The sequence below is a fragment of the Lepidochelys kempii genome, chromosome 9, assembly GCF_965140285.1.
Source record: "Lepidochelys kempii isolate rLepKem1 chromosome 9, rLepKem1.hap1, whole genome shotgun sequence".
NCBI classification, from domain to species: domain Eukaryota; kingdom Metazoa; phylum Chordata; order Testudines; family Cheloniidae; genus Lepidochelys; species Lepidochelys kempii.
Genome location: NC_136388.1, coordinates 43,356,685 through 43,374,554, shown reverse-complemented (window position 1 = coordinate 43,374,554; position 17,870 = coordinate 43,356,685). Strand labels below are relative to the sequence as shown.

Genomic DNA, 17,870 nt, shown 5'->3' with positions numbered 1-17,870 from the left:
GCTGAGACTGAGCCGATCACAACACGGCTTCCAATCTTATACATGATCACAGAACTAAGAAGTGGCGGGAATTAGGCTCTGGTTCTGGCCTGATGACCCAGGAGGGAAGTGTGGATCTAGCAAGGGCAGCCCTTGCCAGCAACTCTCCCAGGCACGTGATGCGCAGGGGGCGCCCTAGCCCCGCTGCAAAGGGTCATGGGAAATTCTGTGTCGCATAAGCAGTCACCAAGTGCCGAGACTGGTCATGGCTTGTGCCTTGCAGGGAGCAGGGTGACTCTGCCCCAACTCGGGCCAACAGCAGCCCTGAGCTGCGCTTCTCTCAGAGGGTAGGAGCCCTCCGCTCTCCCCAGGAGAGCCAGGTAGTCCTAAGGGGCGGGGAGAGCTACAGCGGCAACCAGGGCGGCGCCTCAGGGCTCCCCGGCATCATAGAGCGATCGGTCCTCCTGGCTTCCAGAAGGGCCATGAGAGTGGAGCTGCGCAGACTCGCCTGACACCGGAAGCTGGCGGGTTGAGCTCAGATCGGAAGTGGTTCCCAGGGGGAAGGCGGTGCTGACCGGGGCCCTTCGCGAGCCGGGGACCTAGCGAGCCGATGAAGCCAGCAGTGGACGAGATGTTCCCTGAGGGCGCAGGGCCTTACGTGGACCTGGACGAGGTGACGATGCTAGTGGGGGAGGTGGCGCGCGCGCGCAGCCCCCCGCTGTTAGGGATGCCGCGGGCTGAGCTGGCGGTTACGGGCTCGCGCTGGGGGGGCGGGCGGACGAGGAGCTCGCGTTGCGTCACGTGCTGACAGGATGCCAGTCTGGGCAGCGGTCCCAGATCTGATTGGCTGGTTCCTCGCGATTTCTACAGGTCGGGGCACCTGGGGGCGGGCAGTTCCCCCCCACTTCTCCCTCCCTCGGGGTCTGGCGGCTGTGCTGGCCTGGTGCATGGTGCGGTCTGTCCAGCTGCGCGCGACCCGTGCGTCTCCCTGGGCCGCTGTGGGGGCCAGGCCCGGCCCCGCTGGGGTAGGGTGTGGGGGCTCCCCAGCCAGCGACAGTTAAATACAGGGCCCTGCTCCTAGGACCCACCTATTGCGGATGATACTAAACTGGGAGGAGTGGTAGATATGCTGGAGGGCAGGGATAGGATACAGAGGGACCAACACAAATTGGAGGATTGGGCCAAAAGAAATCTGATGAGGTTCAGTAAGGATAAGTGCAGGGTCCTGCACTTAGGACGGAAGAATCCCATGCACCGCTATAGACTAGGGATCGAATGGCTCAGCAGCCATTCTCCAGAAAAGGACCTAGGGGTGACAGTGGACGAGAAGCTGGATATGAGTCAGCAGTGTGCCCTTGTTGCCAAGAAGGCCAATGGCATTTTGGGCTGTATAAGTAGGTGCATTGCCAGCAGATCGAGGGACGTGATCATCCCCCTCTATTCGACATTTGTGAGGCCTCATCTGGAGTACTGTGTCCAGTTTTGGGCCCCACACTACAAGAAGGATGTGGATAAATTGGAAAGAGTCCAGCGAAGGGCAACAAAAATGATTAGGGGTCTGGAACACATGACTTATGAGGAGAGGCTGAGGGAACTGGGATTGTTTAGTCTGTGGAAGAGAAGAATGAGGGGGGATTTGATAGCTGCTTTCAACTACCTGAGAGGTGATTCCAGAGAGGATGGTTCTAGACTATTCTCAGTGGTAGAAGAGGACAGGACAAGGAGCAATGGTCTCAAGTTGCAGTGGGGGAGGTTTAGGTTGGATATTAGGAAAAACTTTTTCACTAGGAGGGTGGTGAAACACTGGAATGCGTTGCCTAGGGAGGTGGTAGAATCTCCTTCCTTAGAAGTTTTTAAGGTCAGGCTTGACAAAGCCCTGGCTGGGATGATTTAATTGGGGATGGGTCCTGCTTTTGAGCAGGGGGTTGGACTAGATGACCTCCTGAGGTCCCTTCCAACCCTGATATTCTATGATTCTATTCCCTGGCCCAAGGCCGAGCCCTCAGCTGATACCACGTGTCTTTGGCGGGAAACCTTATGTCCCCAGTGTTAAGCGATGCCCAGTGACAGCCCTGTCCACCTGCTGGTTACATGTTCAATAAAGGGACACAAAGTAGAGAGAAGGGCACAAAAATGATTAGGAGCATGGAACAGTTTTTATGAGGAGAGATTAAAAAGACTGGGACTGTTCAGTTTAGAAAAGAGATAACGGGGGGTATATGATAGAGGTCTATAAAATCATAAATAGTGTGGAGAAAGTGAATAACGAAATGTTATTTATACCTTCACAAAACATACAAACCAGGGGTCACACGATGAAATTAAAGACGTTTTCACACAATTCACAGTCAACCTGTTGAACTCCTTGCCTGGAGATGTTGTGAAGGCCACATTATAAATGGGTTAAAAAAAGAATAGGTCGATTACTGGCTATTAGCCAAGATGGTCAGGGATGCAATCCCATGCTCTTTGTATCCCTAAGCCTCTTGACTGCCAGAAGCTGGGACTGAACAACAGGGGATGGTTAACTGAAAAATTTCCCTGTTCTGTTCATTCCCTCTGAAGCATTTGGCCCCAGCCACTGTCAGCTGGCCTAAGACTGGACCCTCAACTGAAACTACACATGTGTGATGGGAAATGTTACATCTACAGTGTTAGGTGATCTTCAGAGATCCCTGCAACTGGGAGAGAAAACATTTCTCCATCTATTTTCAGTATATTTATTTTGTCATTAGACAGCACTTTGTTCTAGTGCTTAACTACCCTTACAGTTAGTAAATTTTTCCTGATCTCTAACCTAAATCTCTCTTGCTGCAATTTAAGACCATTCCTTCTGTGTGCCAGTGGTTAAGGAGAAAAATTTATCACCTTCCTCTCTATAACAACCTTTTACATAATTGTTTTTATGTAAAGTGCTGAGTAGAGTGGAAAAATTACTACTTGAGTCTTGCTTACAACACTCCTGCTAATACATCCCAGAAAGCTATTTGCCCTCCCCCAACAGTTCATTACTGTGGTGTTCTATCACAGTCTGTTTGTATAGAATTTACTGCAGGATTGGGATCTTGGTTATTTCTGTCACAGTTCCACTAAGAAATTTAGCAGATGACAGGCTGGGATAAAATGAAGGTTACTACCGATAAAACAAGCTAAGTCCAAGCTCTCCAGAAGCAGGAGAGACAATCATGCCACGCCACTCCAATGAGTTGTACAGAGGGCAACAGAAGCAAGCAGGAAGAAGATGAGGCAATGTACTATATATTTCACATGTTATTTTGTTAGGTATGTAAATGTTTGTATGAATGATCAAGATAATTAATTAATATTATGATTTGCCACTAAACTAAATTTGCCACAGTAGATGACAAAACACTGTTCTTTCTTAGGCAGGAGGAAGTACAGGATTATTGATGGACTTAGCAGCTAACGAAAAGGCAGTTCATGCAGATTTCTTTAATGGTAAGGCAATTCAACACGTTTCAGTTCCTGTGCTACTTTATTTTTATATTTTAGATATTTTATAGTTTAGTAGGTTTACAGTATTTGGTGCTAGAAATTAACAACAAGAATCATTAGTTTAGGAAGCAAGAATAGCCAAGACAAGCCTACCTTAGATTTTATCTTGAGTAATGTAGCATGACAGCTTCTGCCGTATTTGAGGTAAACCTGCTTTTGGATTATTTTGTTCTTACATGTCTTGAACTTCAGTTTTTGAATGGAAAAATTACATTTTGTGATATTTCAGTTTGTACTTTGTCACATTTGTAATAATTAAATCACATGAAATATAAAACTGGGCAATGTATAAAAATTGCTTGCCCGCTTCCACCATCTCAAAATGAATTTATTTCTCAGATTTGGTCATTCCAAATGAAATTGCCCAGTCATAGTTGCACGACTGACTCTGTGTTAGTAAACTCTGACGAGTAGCATATAGAAATTGTGAACCAAGTTATTGTTTACAAGAGATTGTCTCATATCAGTACCTCAAATCCGAAACGTGGTAAAATGGTTGGATGTTACTATTTTCAAGAATAGCCAGTTGCATAATTGAGGAATAAGATAATTTCATAGAATATCAGGGTTGGAAGGGACCTCAGGAGGTCATCTAGTCCAACCCCCAGCTCAAAGCAGGACCGATCCCCAATTAAATCATCCCAGCCAGGGATTTGTCAAGCCTGACCTTAAAAACTTCTAAGGAAGGAGATTCCACCACCTCCCTAGGTAACGCATTCCAGTGTTTCACCACCCTCCTAGTGAAAATTTTTTTCCTAATATCCAACCTAAACCTCCCCCACTGCAACTTGAGACCATTACTCCTTGTTCTGTCATCTGCTACCACTGAGAACAGTCTAGAGCCATCCTCTTTGGAACCCCCTTTCAGGTAGTTTAAAGCAGCTTTCAAATCCCCCCTCATTCTTCTCTTCCGTAGACTAAACATCCCAGTTCCCTCAACCTCTCCTCATAACTTATGTGTTCCAGTCCCCTAATCATTTTGTTGCCCTCCGCTGGACTCTTTCCAATTTTTCCACATCCTTCTTGTAGTGTGGGGCCCAAAACTGGACACAGTACTCCAGATGAGGCCTCACCAGTGTCGAATAGAGGGGAACGATCACGTCCTTCGATCTGCTTGCAGTGCCCCTACTTATACATCCCAAAATGCCATTGGCCTTCTTAGCAACAAGGGCACACTGTTGATTCATATCCAGCTTCTCGTCCACTGTCACCCCTAGGTCCTTTTCTGCAGAATGGCTGCTGAGCCATTCGATCCCTAGTCTATAGCGGTGCATGGGATTCTTCCGTCCTAAGTGCAGGACCCTGCACTTATCCTTACTGAACCTCATCAGATTTCTTTTGGCCCAATCTTTCAATTTGTCTAGGTCCCTCTGTATCCTATCCCTATCCTCCAGCGTATGTACCTCTCCTCCCAGTTTAGTGTCATCTGCAAACTTGCTGAGGGTGCAATCCACACCATCCTCCAGATCATTAATGAAGATATTGAACAAAACCGGCCTGAGGACCGACCCTTGGGGCAGTCCACTTGATACCGGCTGCCAACTAGACATGGAGCCATTGATCACTACCCGTTGAGCCCGACAATCTAGCCAGCTTTCTGTCCACCTTATAGACCATTCATCCAGCCCATACTTCTTTAACTTGCTGGCAAGAATACTGTGGGAGACCGTGTCAAAAGCTTTGCTAAAGTCAAGGAACAACACGTCCACTGCTTTCCCTTCATCCACAGAACCAGTTATCTCATCATGGAATGCAATTAGATTAGTCAGGCATGACTTGCCCTTGATGAATCCATGCTGACTGTTCCTGATCACTTTCCTCTGATCTAAGTGCTTCAGAATTGATTCCTTGAGGACCTGCTCCATGATTTTTCGGGGGACTGAGGTGAGGCTGACTGGCCTGTAGTTCCCAGGATCCTCCTTCTTCCCTTTTTTAAAGATGGGCACTACATTAGCCTTTTTCCAGTTGTCCGGGACTTCCCCCGATCGCCATGAGTTTTCAAAGATAATGGCCAATGGCTCTGCAATCACATCCGCCAACTCCTTTAGCACTCTCAGATGCAACGCATCCGGCCCCATGGACTTGTGCATGTCCAGCTTTTCTAAATAGTCCCGAACCACTTCTTTCTCTGCAGAGGGCTGGTCACCTCCTCCCCATGCTGTGCTGCCCAGTGCAGTAGTCTGGGAGCTGTCCTTGTTAGTGAAGGCAGAGGCAAAAAAAGCATTGAGTACATTAGCTTTTTCCACATCCTCTGTCGCTAGGTTGCCTCCCTCCTTCAGTAAGGGTCCCACACTTTCCTTGACTTTCTTCTTGTTGCTAACATACCTGAAGAAACCCTTCTTGTTACTCTTAATATCTCTTGCTAGCTGCAACTCCAGCTGTGATTTGGCCCTCCTGATTTCACTCCTGCATGCCCAAGCAATATTTTTATACTCATCCCTGGTCATTTGTCCAATCTTCCACTTCTTGTAAGCTTCTTTTTTGTATTTAAGATCAGCAAGGATTTCACTGTTAAGCCAAGCTGGTCGCCTGCCATATTTACTATTCTTTCTACACATTGGGATGGTTTGTCCCTGTAACCTCAATAAGGATTCTTTAAAATATAGCCAGCTCTCCTGGACTCCTTTCCCCCTCATGTTATTCTCCCAGGGGATCCTGCCCATCAGTTCCCTGAGGGAGTCAAAGTCTGCTTTTCTGAAGTCCAGGGTCTGTATTCTGCTGCTTTCCTTTCTTCCTTGTGTCAGGATCCTGAACTCTACCATCTCATGGTCACTGCCTCCCAGGTTCCCATCCACTTTTGCTTCCCCTACTAATTTTTCCTGGTTTGTGAGCAGCAGGTCAAGAAGAGCTCTGCCCCTATTGGTTCCTCCAGCACTTGCACCAGGAAATTGTCCCCTACATTTTCCAAAAACTTCCTGGGTTGTCTATGCACCGCTGTATTGCTCTCCCAGCAGACATCAGGGTGATTGAAGTCTCCCATGAGAACCAGGGCGTGCAATCTAATAACTTTTGCGAGTTGCCGGAAGAAAGCCTCGTCCACCTCATCCCCCTGGTCCGGTGGTCTATAGTAGACTCCCACCACGACATCACCCTTGTTGCTCACACTTCTAAACTTTATGCAGAGACTCTCAGGTTTTTCTGCAGTTTCATACTTGAGCTCTGAGCAGTCATACTGCTCTCTTACATACAGTGCAACTCCCCCACCTTTTCTGCCCTGCCTGTCCTTCGTGAACAGCTTATATCAATCCATGACAGTGCTCCAGTCTTGTGAGTTATCCCACCAAGTCTTGTTATTCCAATCACATCATAATTCTTTGACTTTGCCAGAACTTCCAGTTCTCCCTGATCGTTTCCCAGGCTTCGTGCATTTGTGTATAGGCACTTGAGAAAACCCGCTGATCACCTCTCTTTCTCAGTATGAGGCAGGAGCCCTCCCCTCTCACACGCTCCTGCTCGTGCTTCCTCCTGGTATCCCACTTCCCCACTTACCTCAGGGCTTTGGTCTCCTTCCCCCGGTGAACTTAGTTTAAAGCCCTCCTCACTAGGTTAGCCAGCCTGCTTGCGAAGATGCTCTTGGCCAGTTTTGGATTGGAAATACAACATATGCCTGGGCAATACACATTTTCCATGTTTGGTAAATAATACAGCTTTGACAGCTATACAGCAAAGAACTGACAAACCCATGGTATTACTAAAACTTACTGTGGTTGAGGCGGCATTGTCACAAACTATGGAGAATGGTTAATCTCAAAAATGTCTTGAGACTGTTTAGGGGTTCTGTCTATGTTCAAAGTGTTTTAGGGTTGTTGTTTTTACATCTGGTTAGTAAACCCATAAATTAAAGTGGTTTTACTTGGAATGACCCAGTTTTTTAGTGCATGTGTCTTACAACTGAAAGAGTGACTGTATAGAGTAGAGCCAGGCATAAGTGCCATGCAGGCATCTCCATAAAGTTCCACCAGTGCATTTAAGTCAAGACATTTGAATAGCAAGGGGATCTAACCTTGGACCTCTCCCAAACTGAAACTGTGAATAATAGCAAATTGTATGGTAATATTCTCACATAAGCAAGTGTCCAACAAGGACTAGGTTTCAATGACAAGACTCATCTGCACATGAAACCTTGACAAGTTACAAACCCCAGATTTCAATGCACATCACAAAAAAACCCCAAAGTTACTTAATAGAACAAAGGGTGCTAGGGGCTTCATCATAAGCATATTGTGGTGAGATTACAGTGTATTCTTAGAAAAAGAAACGTGGGAGTAGCAGACATAGCTATGATCTGAAACCCAGGGTCCTCAATCTGCAAAACTCTTAAGCATGTGTGTCAAATTCATCTTGAATGTGTGGTACACTATCAACTAACACTCCAATCCTGCAACAGTGTATAAACATGAGACCAGTTACATGCTAAAAATTAAATACTTAATTGTTTTGCTGAATAGGGGCAGAGTGCTAATAGCATGTGCATAGGCACTGTATTAATTTTCTTTTGTTTTGGAATAGATTTTGAAGATCTTTTTGATGATGATGACATCCAGTGAAATTACTCTTCTAGCTATGCAATGCTAAGGTGTGGAATCCTCCTGTAGGATTGTCTCTGTTTTAAAAAAAAAAAAAAAACACAACCCCAGAGAGAATCTGTATGTTATCTCTGAAGAGCCGCTGGAAACTAGAAGATCAGTAAAGATGACAGAAGAAAGGAGTTGTGAACTGTTATCATGAGGAGGTTACATGTAGATTTTCTTCAATTGTATTTGCTGATGTGCTTGTTGAATAAAATATGAACAAAATCTCTCCCCGGGATGTACTTTCAGTTTAATAGATGTTGTCACGCACTGAAATTCCCTGATGAGCCATAATTTTGTAAAATCATTCACCATTACGTTATTTATTAGGCAAAGACAAATTGCAGGCTTTACCATCTGCTAGATGAGTTTTGTTTCTCATTGTGTGGGATTAAGCTATCCAGTCTCTCTAAGTAAAACATTGAATGTATTTACACATAGCACTATGAAGGGAATGTGCTTTCTACAATTTCAGGTTTTAATATCCAATTTCTATAGCTATTTTATCTTCCATCCAGGAAATTTATTTTTCAATAACAATAAATATTGCAATAATGTACTCTTAAAATGCCAAAAAATGAAAAATACTTTGTGATCCTAGATCACACTTTAGGAAGATTTAAAATACCCAGATCTATTTTAATGTTTGAAACTAAATTCTTCCTTCACTGATTTGCCAGAATATATTTTAATATTTTGTGTTTCTTGAAGCAGTTGATGTGCTCATAACCGTGTTGAAGAGTACAAGTATGCTAAAGCTGACTGTTACCAGGCATAAATTTTATATCCCACCTCTTAGTACAATTTATACTTAAGAAAGGCATGTGCCTGCTCCTCCCAGTGTTCAAATACTGAGTTTTGCAATTAAAAGGTACAATGGAAGTTTATAATTGGTATATATGTTTTCATATTCAGGAATGCTACCCAGTTTAATCTTAGGTTTGACTATATTCCATAATTTCTCATCAGAAAAACTAACCTTTGACTGTGATCCTTATTCTGGACTAAATTATATACAGGCTGCTCCTTTATAACTGCCCATTGCCTAATTGTAACCATGATTTTTGACCCAAATTGTTGTATTTCACATTCCCATACTCTGACTAGGACAGTGCCTATTTTATTACAGTGAGACCTTGCTCTTTATATTTGCCCTTACTTGAGCAAAACTCTCTCAGAGCATGCTGTCTTCATTTAAAAAAAAGTGAAGGGCTAGTGTCTTTGCCTTACCTGGCTCCATTTGCATTTCTAAACCATGTAAGTTCAAATTCTCCTTTTGGCATCTCTTCTTTTATACTCTCTTCATTCTGAGTTGACAGCAGTATTAATGCCAGCTGTAATTTCCTTTCTGGCCTTTGTAGCTGGACCCTTGGGGCCCTACACAGCTATTGACCTTCATTTCCTTTTCACATGTGACTCCTGTTTAAAAGATTTGGGGAGGTTGAACTAAAGGCCCCACACTTCCTAAATTTCACCTATACTACTGAGAAGTACTGGTATTTTACCACACTGTATAATAAAGCTTCAGTTTACTCAACTCTGTATTTCTAGCTTTTCACACATTATTCTGTGCATAGTTTTGATTATTTTTATCTTGAAGTACTACTCCTGGGGGAATTCTGCACCACTGCACGTGCACAGAATTCCATATGTCCCACAGATTTCTTTGCTTTCATGCAGAAACATAACTTTCTGACAGGGAAGCAAAGGGAAGCTGCAAGAACTGTCACACACCATTCCCTAGCAGCGCAAGTGCATAGTTTCAGGAACCTGGAGCAACAAGCAGAGAGGTAAATCACCATGGGGGTGGGGACACCCCAGCCTGTGGCTCCTACCCTGAGCAAGGATCAACTGCTAGTCTTGTCGGGGCTGGAGGCAGGAGAGGATTGGACTTCCTCTTCCCATGCAAAGAGTGGCTGGGGCTGCATCAGACCCACCCCCAGAAATCTCCTGCAGCCACAGGAAGCTCAGCATCTTCCCCTGCTTCCTGCCCCCATTGCTCCTCAGCTGTGGGGAGAGGGAGTCACTGTACGGGGATATGCTCCCGCATCCATCCAACCCCCTGTACATCCTGACCTCCTACCTAGACACCCCCGCCAAGCATCACCCAGTACATCCAAAACCCCCCAGCCCTCCATACCCGGACCCCACCACACTGAACCTCAACCCTTGAATCTGGAACCTCCATTCACTCAGCCCCCTGCCTCCGGACCCCCACCTATTCACTCAGACTCCCTGCCTCTGGACTCTCACCCCTGCACGGAGACCACCCCTCACTGAGTTCCCTGCACTCAAATCCCCACCCCCTGCATATCCAGACCCCCATGCCACTGACCCCAGACCCCCACCAAGCCCCACTTCCCCACCACCCAGGCCCATCTGCTGAGCCTCCCAGACCCATCTGCTGAGCCCCAACCACTTCACCTGGAAGCCCCTGCAGAGTGCCATTGCCCCTGTATACCTCCCCCACCCCCGAGCCTCTGTGCAGCAAGATCTCCCCACACCTAAACCCTCCACTGAGCTGCCTGCACTCAGATTGTCTCACATAGAATCCTCTCACCCCACACCTGAATCCCGCCCCCAAACTGAGCATCTCCATATTTGGATCATGCCTGGTTGAGCCTACCTGCCCTGCACCTGGCGAAGAGGGGCAGGGCCCCACGCTGTTTCTGGGGCAGGCCTAGGCCTTGTGCTGTCAAGGTCAGATACAGCCTCACTGCTGAGTCTGTGTCTAGGGAGTGGGGGGTCTGCAGGGTGATCTCCCACCTTTGTGCAGCCAGTGGCCTGTGCTCCCCACTGCCATGCTGGAGCCTCTGCATTTATTTATTGACAAAACTTGCAGAATTTTTCAGAATTTTAAAATACTGTGCACAGACTCTTGAATTTTTTGGCGCAGAATGCCCTCAGGAATAAAATAGTCCCTCTGTCTCTCTCCCTTTCCTTAGCTTATGTGTAAAGTCAGCTACTGTACAATAAAGCTTGTCCTTAGACAAGTTTTACGTGATGAAAATGGGAAAGAAATTTATGTAGTTGCCACTTCTGTCATACTCCCACAGACATAGTAGGTTCCTTTGGATTATTACGTGCGCTGCATGACAGGAACGTTCCATCATCTGCTCTGCACACTGTCACTGTAGTGTTTCTCCCAGCTAATGATGTTGCTAATAGTGTGTCTTCTCTTCTTCCTCTCCTGCACATGCTGGTTAAAGATGAAGGGTCAAATCCTCTCCTCACTGAAGACAACAGCAAATCTCTCAGGGTATGTCTACACTGTACACTACTGTGCAGTAGGACCCGAGCTTGTGGGCTCAATGTTTCCAAGCCTGCGCTTGAGCATCGACACTACATTGTAAACTTGGGCTTACAAATTCTGGAGCTGGGTCTCGCAACTGTGCTAACATGTCCATGCTGCACTACACAGACTTGACTTGGGATTGCAGCTTGAGCTACATCCACACTGCAAAATGACAGGGCTTGGACCTGAGTCCGATCAGGACTTGGGGTCTGACTTACTCCCTGCAGCAAGGTCCTAGGATCTGAGTCCTGAGTATTTGCTGACCCGAGTCAGATTGATTTGTGTGTGGATGGAAGGGGGAGGCTTAGGCTTAAACTTGAGTCAGAGCCCAGGCTTAGGGTGCAGGGTAGACATACTCTCATTGACTTCAGTAACTGCAGGTGTGTTAGTAGTAGCCGCTGTTGCAACCATACTGATAGTCCAAGTGTTAGTTTACAGAATGTAACTAATCCCAAGTCTGATTAGGGGGATGCTAAAAGTAAATGGCTGCTGGGTTGTAAGGAGGTAGCAAATATTGAGATGATGATTATGTGTGTGTGTGTCTGTCCATGTACGTATATGGCTGTTGGGCCAGCTATTTTAGCCACTTGCTTCACCTAGGGAACTGTTGGCACCAGCTTCATCTAGGTTGTGAAACTTTTCCTGATTTCTCATAGGGATGCTTCTAAGGTTATTTTCCGTCTTTTTTGTATCAGCAAAGAGCTGTGGCATGTCTAGGTATTCTCATATTTGCACACATCCTGTCAAGAAGCAGCACATCCCACTACGTCAGTATACCAGTAATAGTTAATCTGAATCACATGAATCGTCCACTGTCCTTTCCAGCTCCTTCTCTATAGAACAACATGTTCAAAGATTAAAATCAAAGAGCCGGCTTAAAGCTATCCAGAACTTGAAACACATGCTATCTATACCTAGTCTCCTTTGTAAGATGACTTTAGAGTGAAAGTTTCTATTATTAGGGTGAGAATGGAATGGAGTTTCTGCTCTTTAAAAGAGTTATAGACTCTTCAGTGAAACTTCTCATCAAGAACTATAACCTATTGTTTGGTCCATTTGGGGATAATATTAAAAAGACATTGGTTAACTTAAGCACAGAATGCCCTTGATCCTCATACTGTCTCTAAGTGAACCCAGTCTAGTCAGTCTACAGGCAGTTTCCTGTTGTCAGGAAATAATCATATAGTCCAAGCCTGTCCAACAGAGGTCGCTTTAAAAGGGCATTTTGTCTGCGTCAACCATTTCATTACCTAAGGCTTGAGTCTCTGTCTTGCATCTTGTGAAGTTATTTACAGCAGTACAAACACTCTGTATCTGAATGAAAGGGTGAATCTGATTTGGAATCACAGCTAGCATTTTACACTCATTTTGCACCAGTATAAATGACTTTACAGGCTGCAGGGCAGTAGAAAGTGAGGCTTTCGGGCCCAGTCAGAGATACCGATTTCAATGGGAGTTAAGCGACGTCATACCTTTGAGGATCTTGGCCTCAGGGTCCAAACAAATGTCCTGCTCGTCAAAAGACTTACGCAGGTGCTAAACTTTATGCACTGTTGTCAAGGTCCTTCCCCACTCTGAACTCTAGGGTACAGATGTGGGGACCTGCATGAAAAACCCCCTAAGCTTATTTTTACTAGCTTAGGTTAAAACTTCCCCAAGGTACAAACTATTTTACCTTTTCCCCTTGGACTTTATTGCTGCCACCACCAAGCATCTAACAAATATATAACAGGGAAAGAGCTCGCTTGGAAACATCTGTCCCACCAAAAAAATCCTCCCAAACCCTACACCCCCTTTCCTGGGGAAGGCTTGATAAAAATCCTCACCAATTTGCATAGGTGAACACAGACCCAAACCCTTGGATCTTAAGAACAATGAAAAAGCAATCAGGTTCTTAAAAGAAGAATTTTAATTGAAAAAAAAGTAAAAGAATCACCTCTGTAAAATCAGGATGGTAAATACCTTACAGGGTAATCAGATTCAAAACATAGAGAATCCCTCTAGGCAAAACCTTAAGTTACAAAAAGACACACAGACAGGAATATCCATTCTATTCAGCACAGCTTATTTTCTCAGCCATTTAAAGAAATCATAATCTAACGCATATCTAGCTAGATTACTTACTAAGTTCTAAGACTCCATTCCTGTTCTGTCGCCGGCAAAAGCATCACACAGACAGAGAGAGAGGCTTTGTTTCTCCCTCCCCCCAGCTTTTGAAAGTATCTTGTCTTCTCATTGGTCATTTTGGTCAGGTGCCAGCGAGGTTATCCTAGCTTCTTAACCCTTTACAGGTGAAAGGGTTTTTCCTTTGGCCAGGAGGGATTTAAAGGTGTTTACCCTTCCCTTTATATTTATGACAACTGTGAATTATCCTATTGACTTCAAAGGAACTACGCACGGGGCGCATTCATCATGTACATAATCCTAGGTCGGATTGAGGCCAAAGTGCTCGTGCTCTTTTGCAGGATAGTATAGTGCAGAGATAAAAACAAATCATTGCAAAGCACTAAATCCAGCTTGTCCTGTGATATGCCCCTTCCCAGGAATCTGATTTTTCACCTAATACATGTTGTGTTAGAAAAAAATTTAAATATGTGTATACTTCAAATTTTACAATTCAATTTCAGTTACAGAGACAAAAGAGCCAGGCAACATCTTGTCAAATAACTGTGAGGATCTACTTGAAAGCAGCAGTTATAAGGCTACAAGGAGTTTGCTCTACTCTGTGTACAGTATTTCTGCAGTACCTCTTCTGAACTGACTACCAGCTTAGCAGGGGAACCTAAAGTTCCAGGGCTGTAGACAAGCTCTCATAAGATTAATCAACAAGATCTATTTTAGATCTGGCATGGTTTTTAGTTTTGTTGGTTCTTTTGTGTTGGAGTTAATATTTCTGAAGCTGAAAAGAAAAGGCTGTGCCATAAATATTGCATATGAATAATGGAAATCCACAGTATTTTCTCAGTGAAGAAGGAATTGATCTGGATCAATATATTGAGGCTTGGCAGAATTTGATTTTTATTTGTTTATAGTTTTGATGGATAATATCAGTATTTACTTTTCATCTTTTTTTTAGATTTTAGTTTTAAATTTTCATAGTTGTGTGAAATTATGGGGTGGTGCAGATTTGTCCAGTCAATTATTGAATGACAGTACACATTGCTATTCAAAAAGTTAAAACTTCATAAACCGTTAACATACATTATCAATATGTCAAAATGTATAAAGTAAATATCGTTATATCAACAAATTATACCCTGTTTTTACTATTTATTCTCTAATCCATTTGTAACAAGCCTAATTCAAAAGTCTAAAACACTGGATTTTAACTCTAGGATCTCAAGCAGCATTTTTCTTTGTATATTTTGATTACTATTGATTGAAATATTTTTTCATCAATATGTGTGGGTATGGCGAAATGAACGTTTATCAACTCCTGCTGATGAAAATCTAACCCTTCCAAGCCTAAATATATCAATTGACTTAATCTAGCTTCCTCAGTCTGTGAGGAATCTGGTAATTACCTTCTCACACATTCTAAACACACATTTATTCAGCATATTAAAATACACACAGTGGCACTATTCTTTGAAAATCCCAGTTATCAGGAAAGTGAGGTGAAATGTTCATGCAAAATCAGGACTGTCCCTGGAAAAAAACAGGTACAGTTCAGATTGAAGTTCTCTAAGCAGGGGAGGATTTGCAGAAAATATGTGAGTATTTCTATTTTTCATCTTCCAGGTTGTAGTTTGTATAATTTATCTCACCTTTGCCAAGCAGCATTGTGAAAATTCCCTAAACACCACTGTAGTCCTTGACCCCAGCTACAGACAAGGTGGGCAGAGTCTGACTTAGGGGCAACGGGGCAGTGGTTTTTAAAAGCAAATTTTAGTCCAGCAGGTTGGCAAATAGGTCCCTTTCTTGAGAAAAGCGTGTTCCTTTTTAAAGTATTGAATTTCCCATTTAGAAAATTTCCAGCCAGCTCTCCTTTCAGCCACCTTCACCTTGGCCAGCGGTGCATTGATCCAAGGGATCCATACAGGAATTGTTGGGCGCAGGGAATCCCAAGTCACGCTCACTTCCCCCGGCCATGCTTCCAGCACAGGCTGCAGGGAGAGGGGCAGTGTAGGAGCCCCTGGAACTTGCTCCTACATGGAAGTGATGATCTATGCCTGGCCACCTGAGCCATCTATAGGGCTGCTTTGCGCTAGTGGAGATGTGACACTTCATTGACAGACAGAACACAAACCTGTTTATTAAAACAGCTGCACCAAGGTGGGGAAACCATAGTAACATGGCTTAATGGGAACTGCAGTCTCCGGGAGCTGGAGAAAGCTGTGTGGGTGCCTGGATCCTGTACAGAAGTATACATTTCACTGAGGCTAGCTTTGTGCTTCCAGTGGATCCCATGGGTCAGAGGTGACCTAGAGGAATGGCAGAGCTTGGCGACAACCCCTAGTTTCTTCCACGGGGTTTGGGGCAAGCGCCAAGTAGAAGAATTCGGAGAAACTCTTTGAGCTGAATCTCAGAGATTTTGGCCAGATCCTCAAAGATATTTAAGTGCTTAACTCCCATTGATTTCTATGGGAGTCAGCACCTAAATACCTCTGAGGATCTGGGCCCTCTGCCCTCCTTGCTCCCCTCCCATGGGGTTTACTGCAGGAGGCCACAATCCATCCGAGGATCTGGAAGAGGAAGTGGAGGGCGAGTTAGGGACTTGTTTATGTCTCCATTTCCCTATCTGTACAATAGGGTAACCCTTTCCTATGCCAGAGGGTTAATTAGTTCATGTTGATCCAGTGCTTTGAATATGGAAAGTGCTAGGTCAGAACCAAGCATTATTTTGTGAATGATGTTTGCATATTGAAAGGACCTGTAACCATGTGCTGCCCAGGTAATGCCATAATGCGTGTGTGGCCGTTTGAAACTCTGCTTCACAATGGATGCCAATAAAAAATAAGTCCCTCCCATTTTCTATAGTTCCAGATGTATCAGGTTTAAAATGGATGCTCTTACAGTTGAAATTAATGTATTGCTACAGGAGCAGGAGTCAGGGCCTCCTGGGTCCATGTCCTACTAGCAGCTCCGACTACCAAACAAGTCACAGCTAAAGGGGAAGACACCAGGCATGGGACCCTGCTTCCCACCCTGCTTGTAAAAAGTGGCAATTTCTCCCTTTAGCTTGACTGCCCCTTTGGTCACTGCACTTTTCTGTCGCTGTTTTTAAGAATGGGTGTAGCTGCCCTGAAAAGCACCCTAAGGATCGGGGGAACCATTCATTGAGCTGCACGCTTATTAGGAGTACAACGCCCACAGTACGTAGGGATTAGAGCAGCAATTAGAAAATTCTTGCAAGAACACCTGCTGGGGCAAGATTAAAGCTATTGCGGTGGCAACCACTGAAAAGTAGCAAGGTCACACAGGGCCTGAGACGGAAGGAAAACACCACAAATCGCTCCTTCATTCCAATGGGGAAACCACCGTGAAAGTGCTTGTGCCACTTGTAGGGGCAGCTCTTTTTCACTGATCAGTACTGTCCCTCAATCAGCCCCAGCCAACCGCTGATCTCAGTAGTTATTTGGAATGGGAATAGGAGCTGTGCTGCTTTGGAAATACTCTACAGTGAAAAGTCACTGCTGGTTCCATTTAAAACTGTTAGAAAGGGACTGTAGGTATGAAAGAAAGCAAAGGGATTGGGATAAAGCCCTACGCTTAGCTAACGAACCATTGTATCATTGTGCAGCAAACATATGTGAATGATTCATAGTTTATTTTTCACCATTTTAAAAATCTATAAAGAAATCCTGGATGAACCCCACCTGGGTGTAATGTTTCCAGGTGTGGCCTGTCTCTATGCATCTTTGCTAGCTGGAGATACATTGCTAATGGCTCTCTGTCCAGGCAAGTTGCTGAGGCCCCAGTTTAGCAAAGCACTGAAGGATGTGCTGGGTTTCAAGCCTGTGAGTGTTCCTGTAAAAGTAGTTCCACATCCGGGGAATACTCAGTTGTAGCACTTTTGTAGTCCCTGGTGCTAGGGCCGGTGCAAGGACAGATCAGAGGTGACTTGTGTCTTTCCTATTATGGGTGGCTGGAAGCTGTTTCAACCCCTGACATAGAGTAGGGGATCCCTCGGACCTACTGTCATATGATATGCCTTTCCTACATCTCCGGCCTTCTGTTCACTATTTGTCAGCCTCTGACTGAGCCAGAAACTTCCTATCATGCCCCTGCACTAGTGGCTCCTTTAGTAGAAAAGCCTCCTGAGACCTTGTTATTCCTCAGAGGGGCTTATGTCTGCTCTACAGCCTCTTTGTGCCTGCAGAGCCTGTACAAAGCAGCTGGGGAGCAACAATGAGTTGGGCACGGTGTTCATAAAGCCTTTGGATGAAAAAGGTGCTACATAAAATAGAAGTATTATTGGGACCAATGGCCTATTCTTGACAAACTACTCAAATGCATTGCTACAAGAGTGGAGATCTGTGACATGGCAATAGTGTATCTGAAATATT

The 17,870-nt window shown here is 44.7% G+C and overlaps 1 protein-coding gene across 1 annotated transcript; it reads left to right on the top strand.

The window, feature by feature from the left end:
* Positions 1 to 215: 215 nt before the first annotated feature.
* Positions 216 to 8,295, top strand: COPS9 (COP9 signalosome subunit 9). Its single transcript, XM_073360045.2, has 3 exons — positions 216 to 652; positions 3,366 to 3,438; positions 8,005 to 8,295. The coding sequence occupies exons 1-3, from the start codon at positions 590 to 592 to the stop codon at positions 8,040 to 8,042; spliced, it is 174 nt and encodes a 57-aa protein (XP_073216146.1). The 5' UTR covers positions 216 to 589; the 3' UTR covers positions 8,043 to 8,295.
* The last annotated feature ends 9,575 nt before the right edge of the window (positions 8,296 to 17,870 follow it).

Coding starts and splice junctions, on each gene's coding strand:
- COPS9 (XM_073360045.2), top strand. CDS start 590: ATGAAGCCAGCAGTGGACGAGATGTTCCCTGAGGGCGCAGGGCCTTAC. Junction 653..3,365: donor CTTACGTGGACCTGGACGAG/GTGACGATGCTA, acceptor GTTCTTTCTTAG/GCAGGAGGAAGTACAGGATT. Junction 3,439..8,004: donor TCATGCAGATTTCTTTAATG/GTAAGGCAATTC, acceptor GTTTTGGAATAG/ATTTTGAAGATCTTTTTGAT.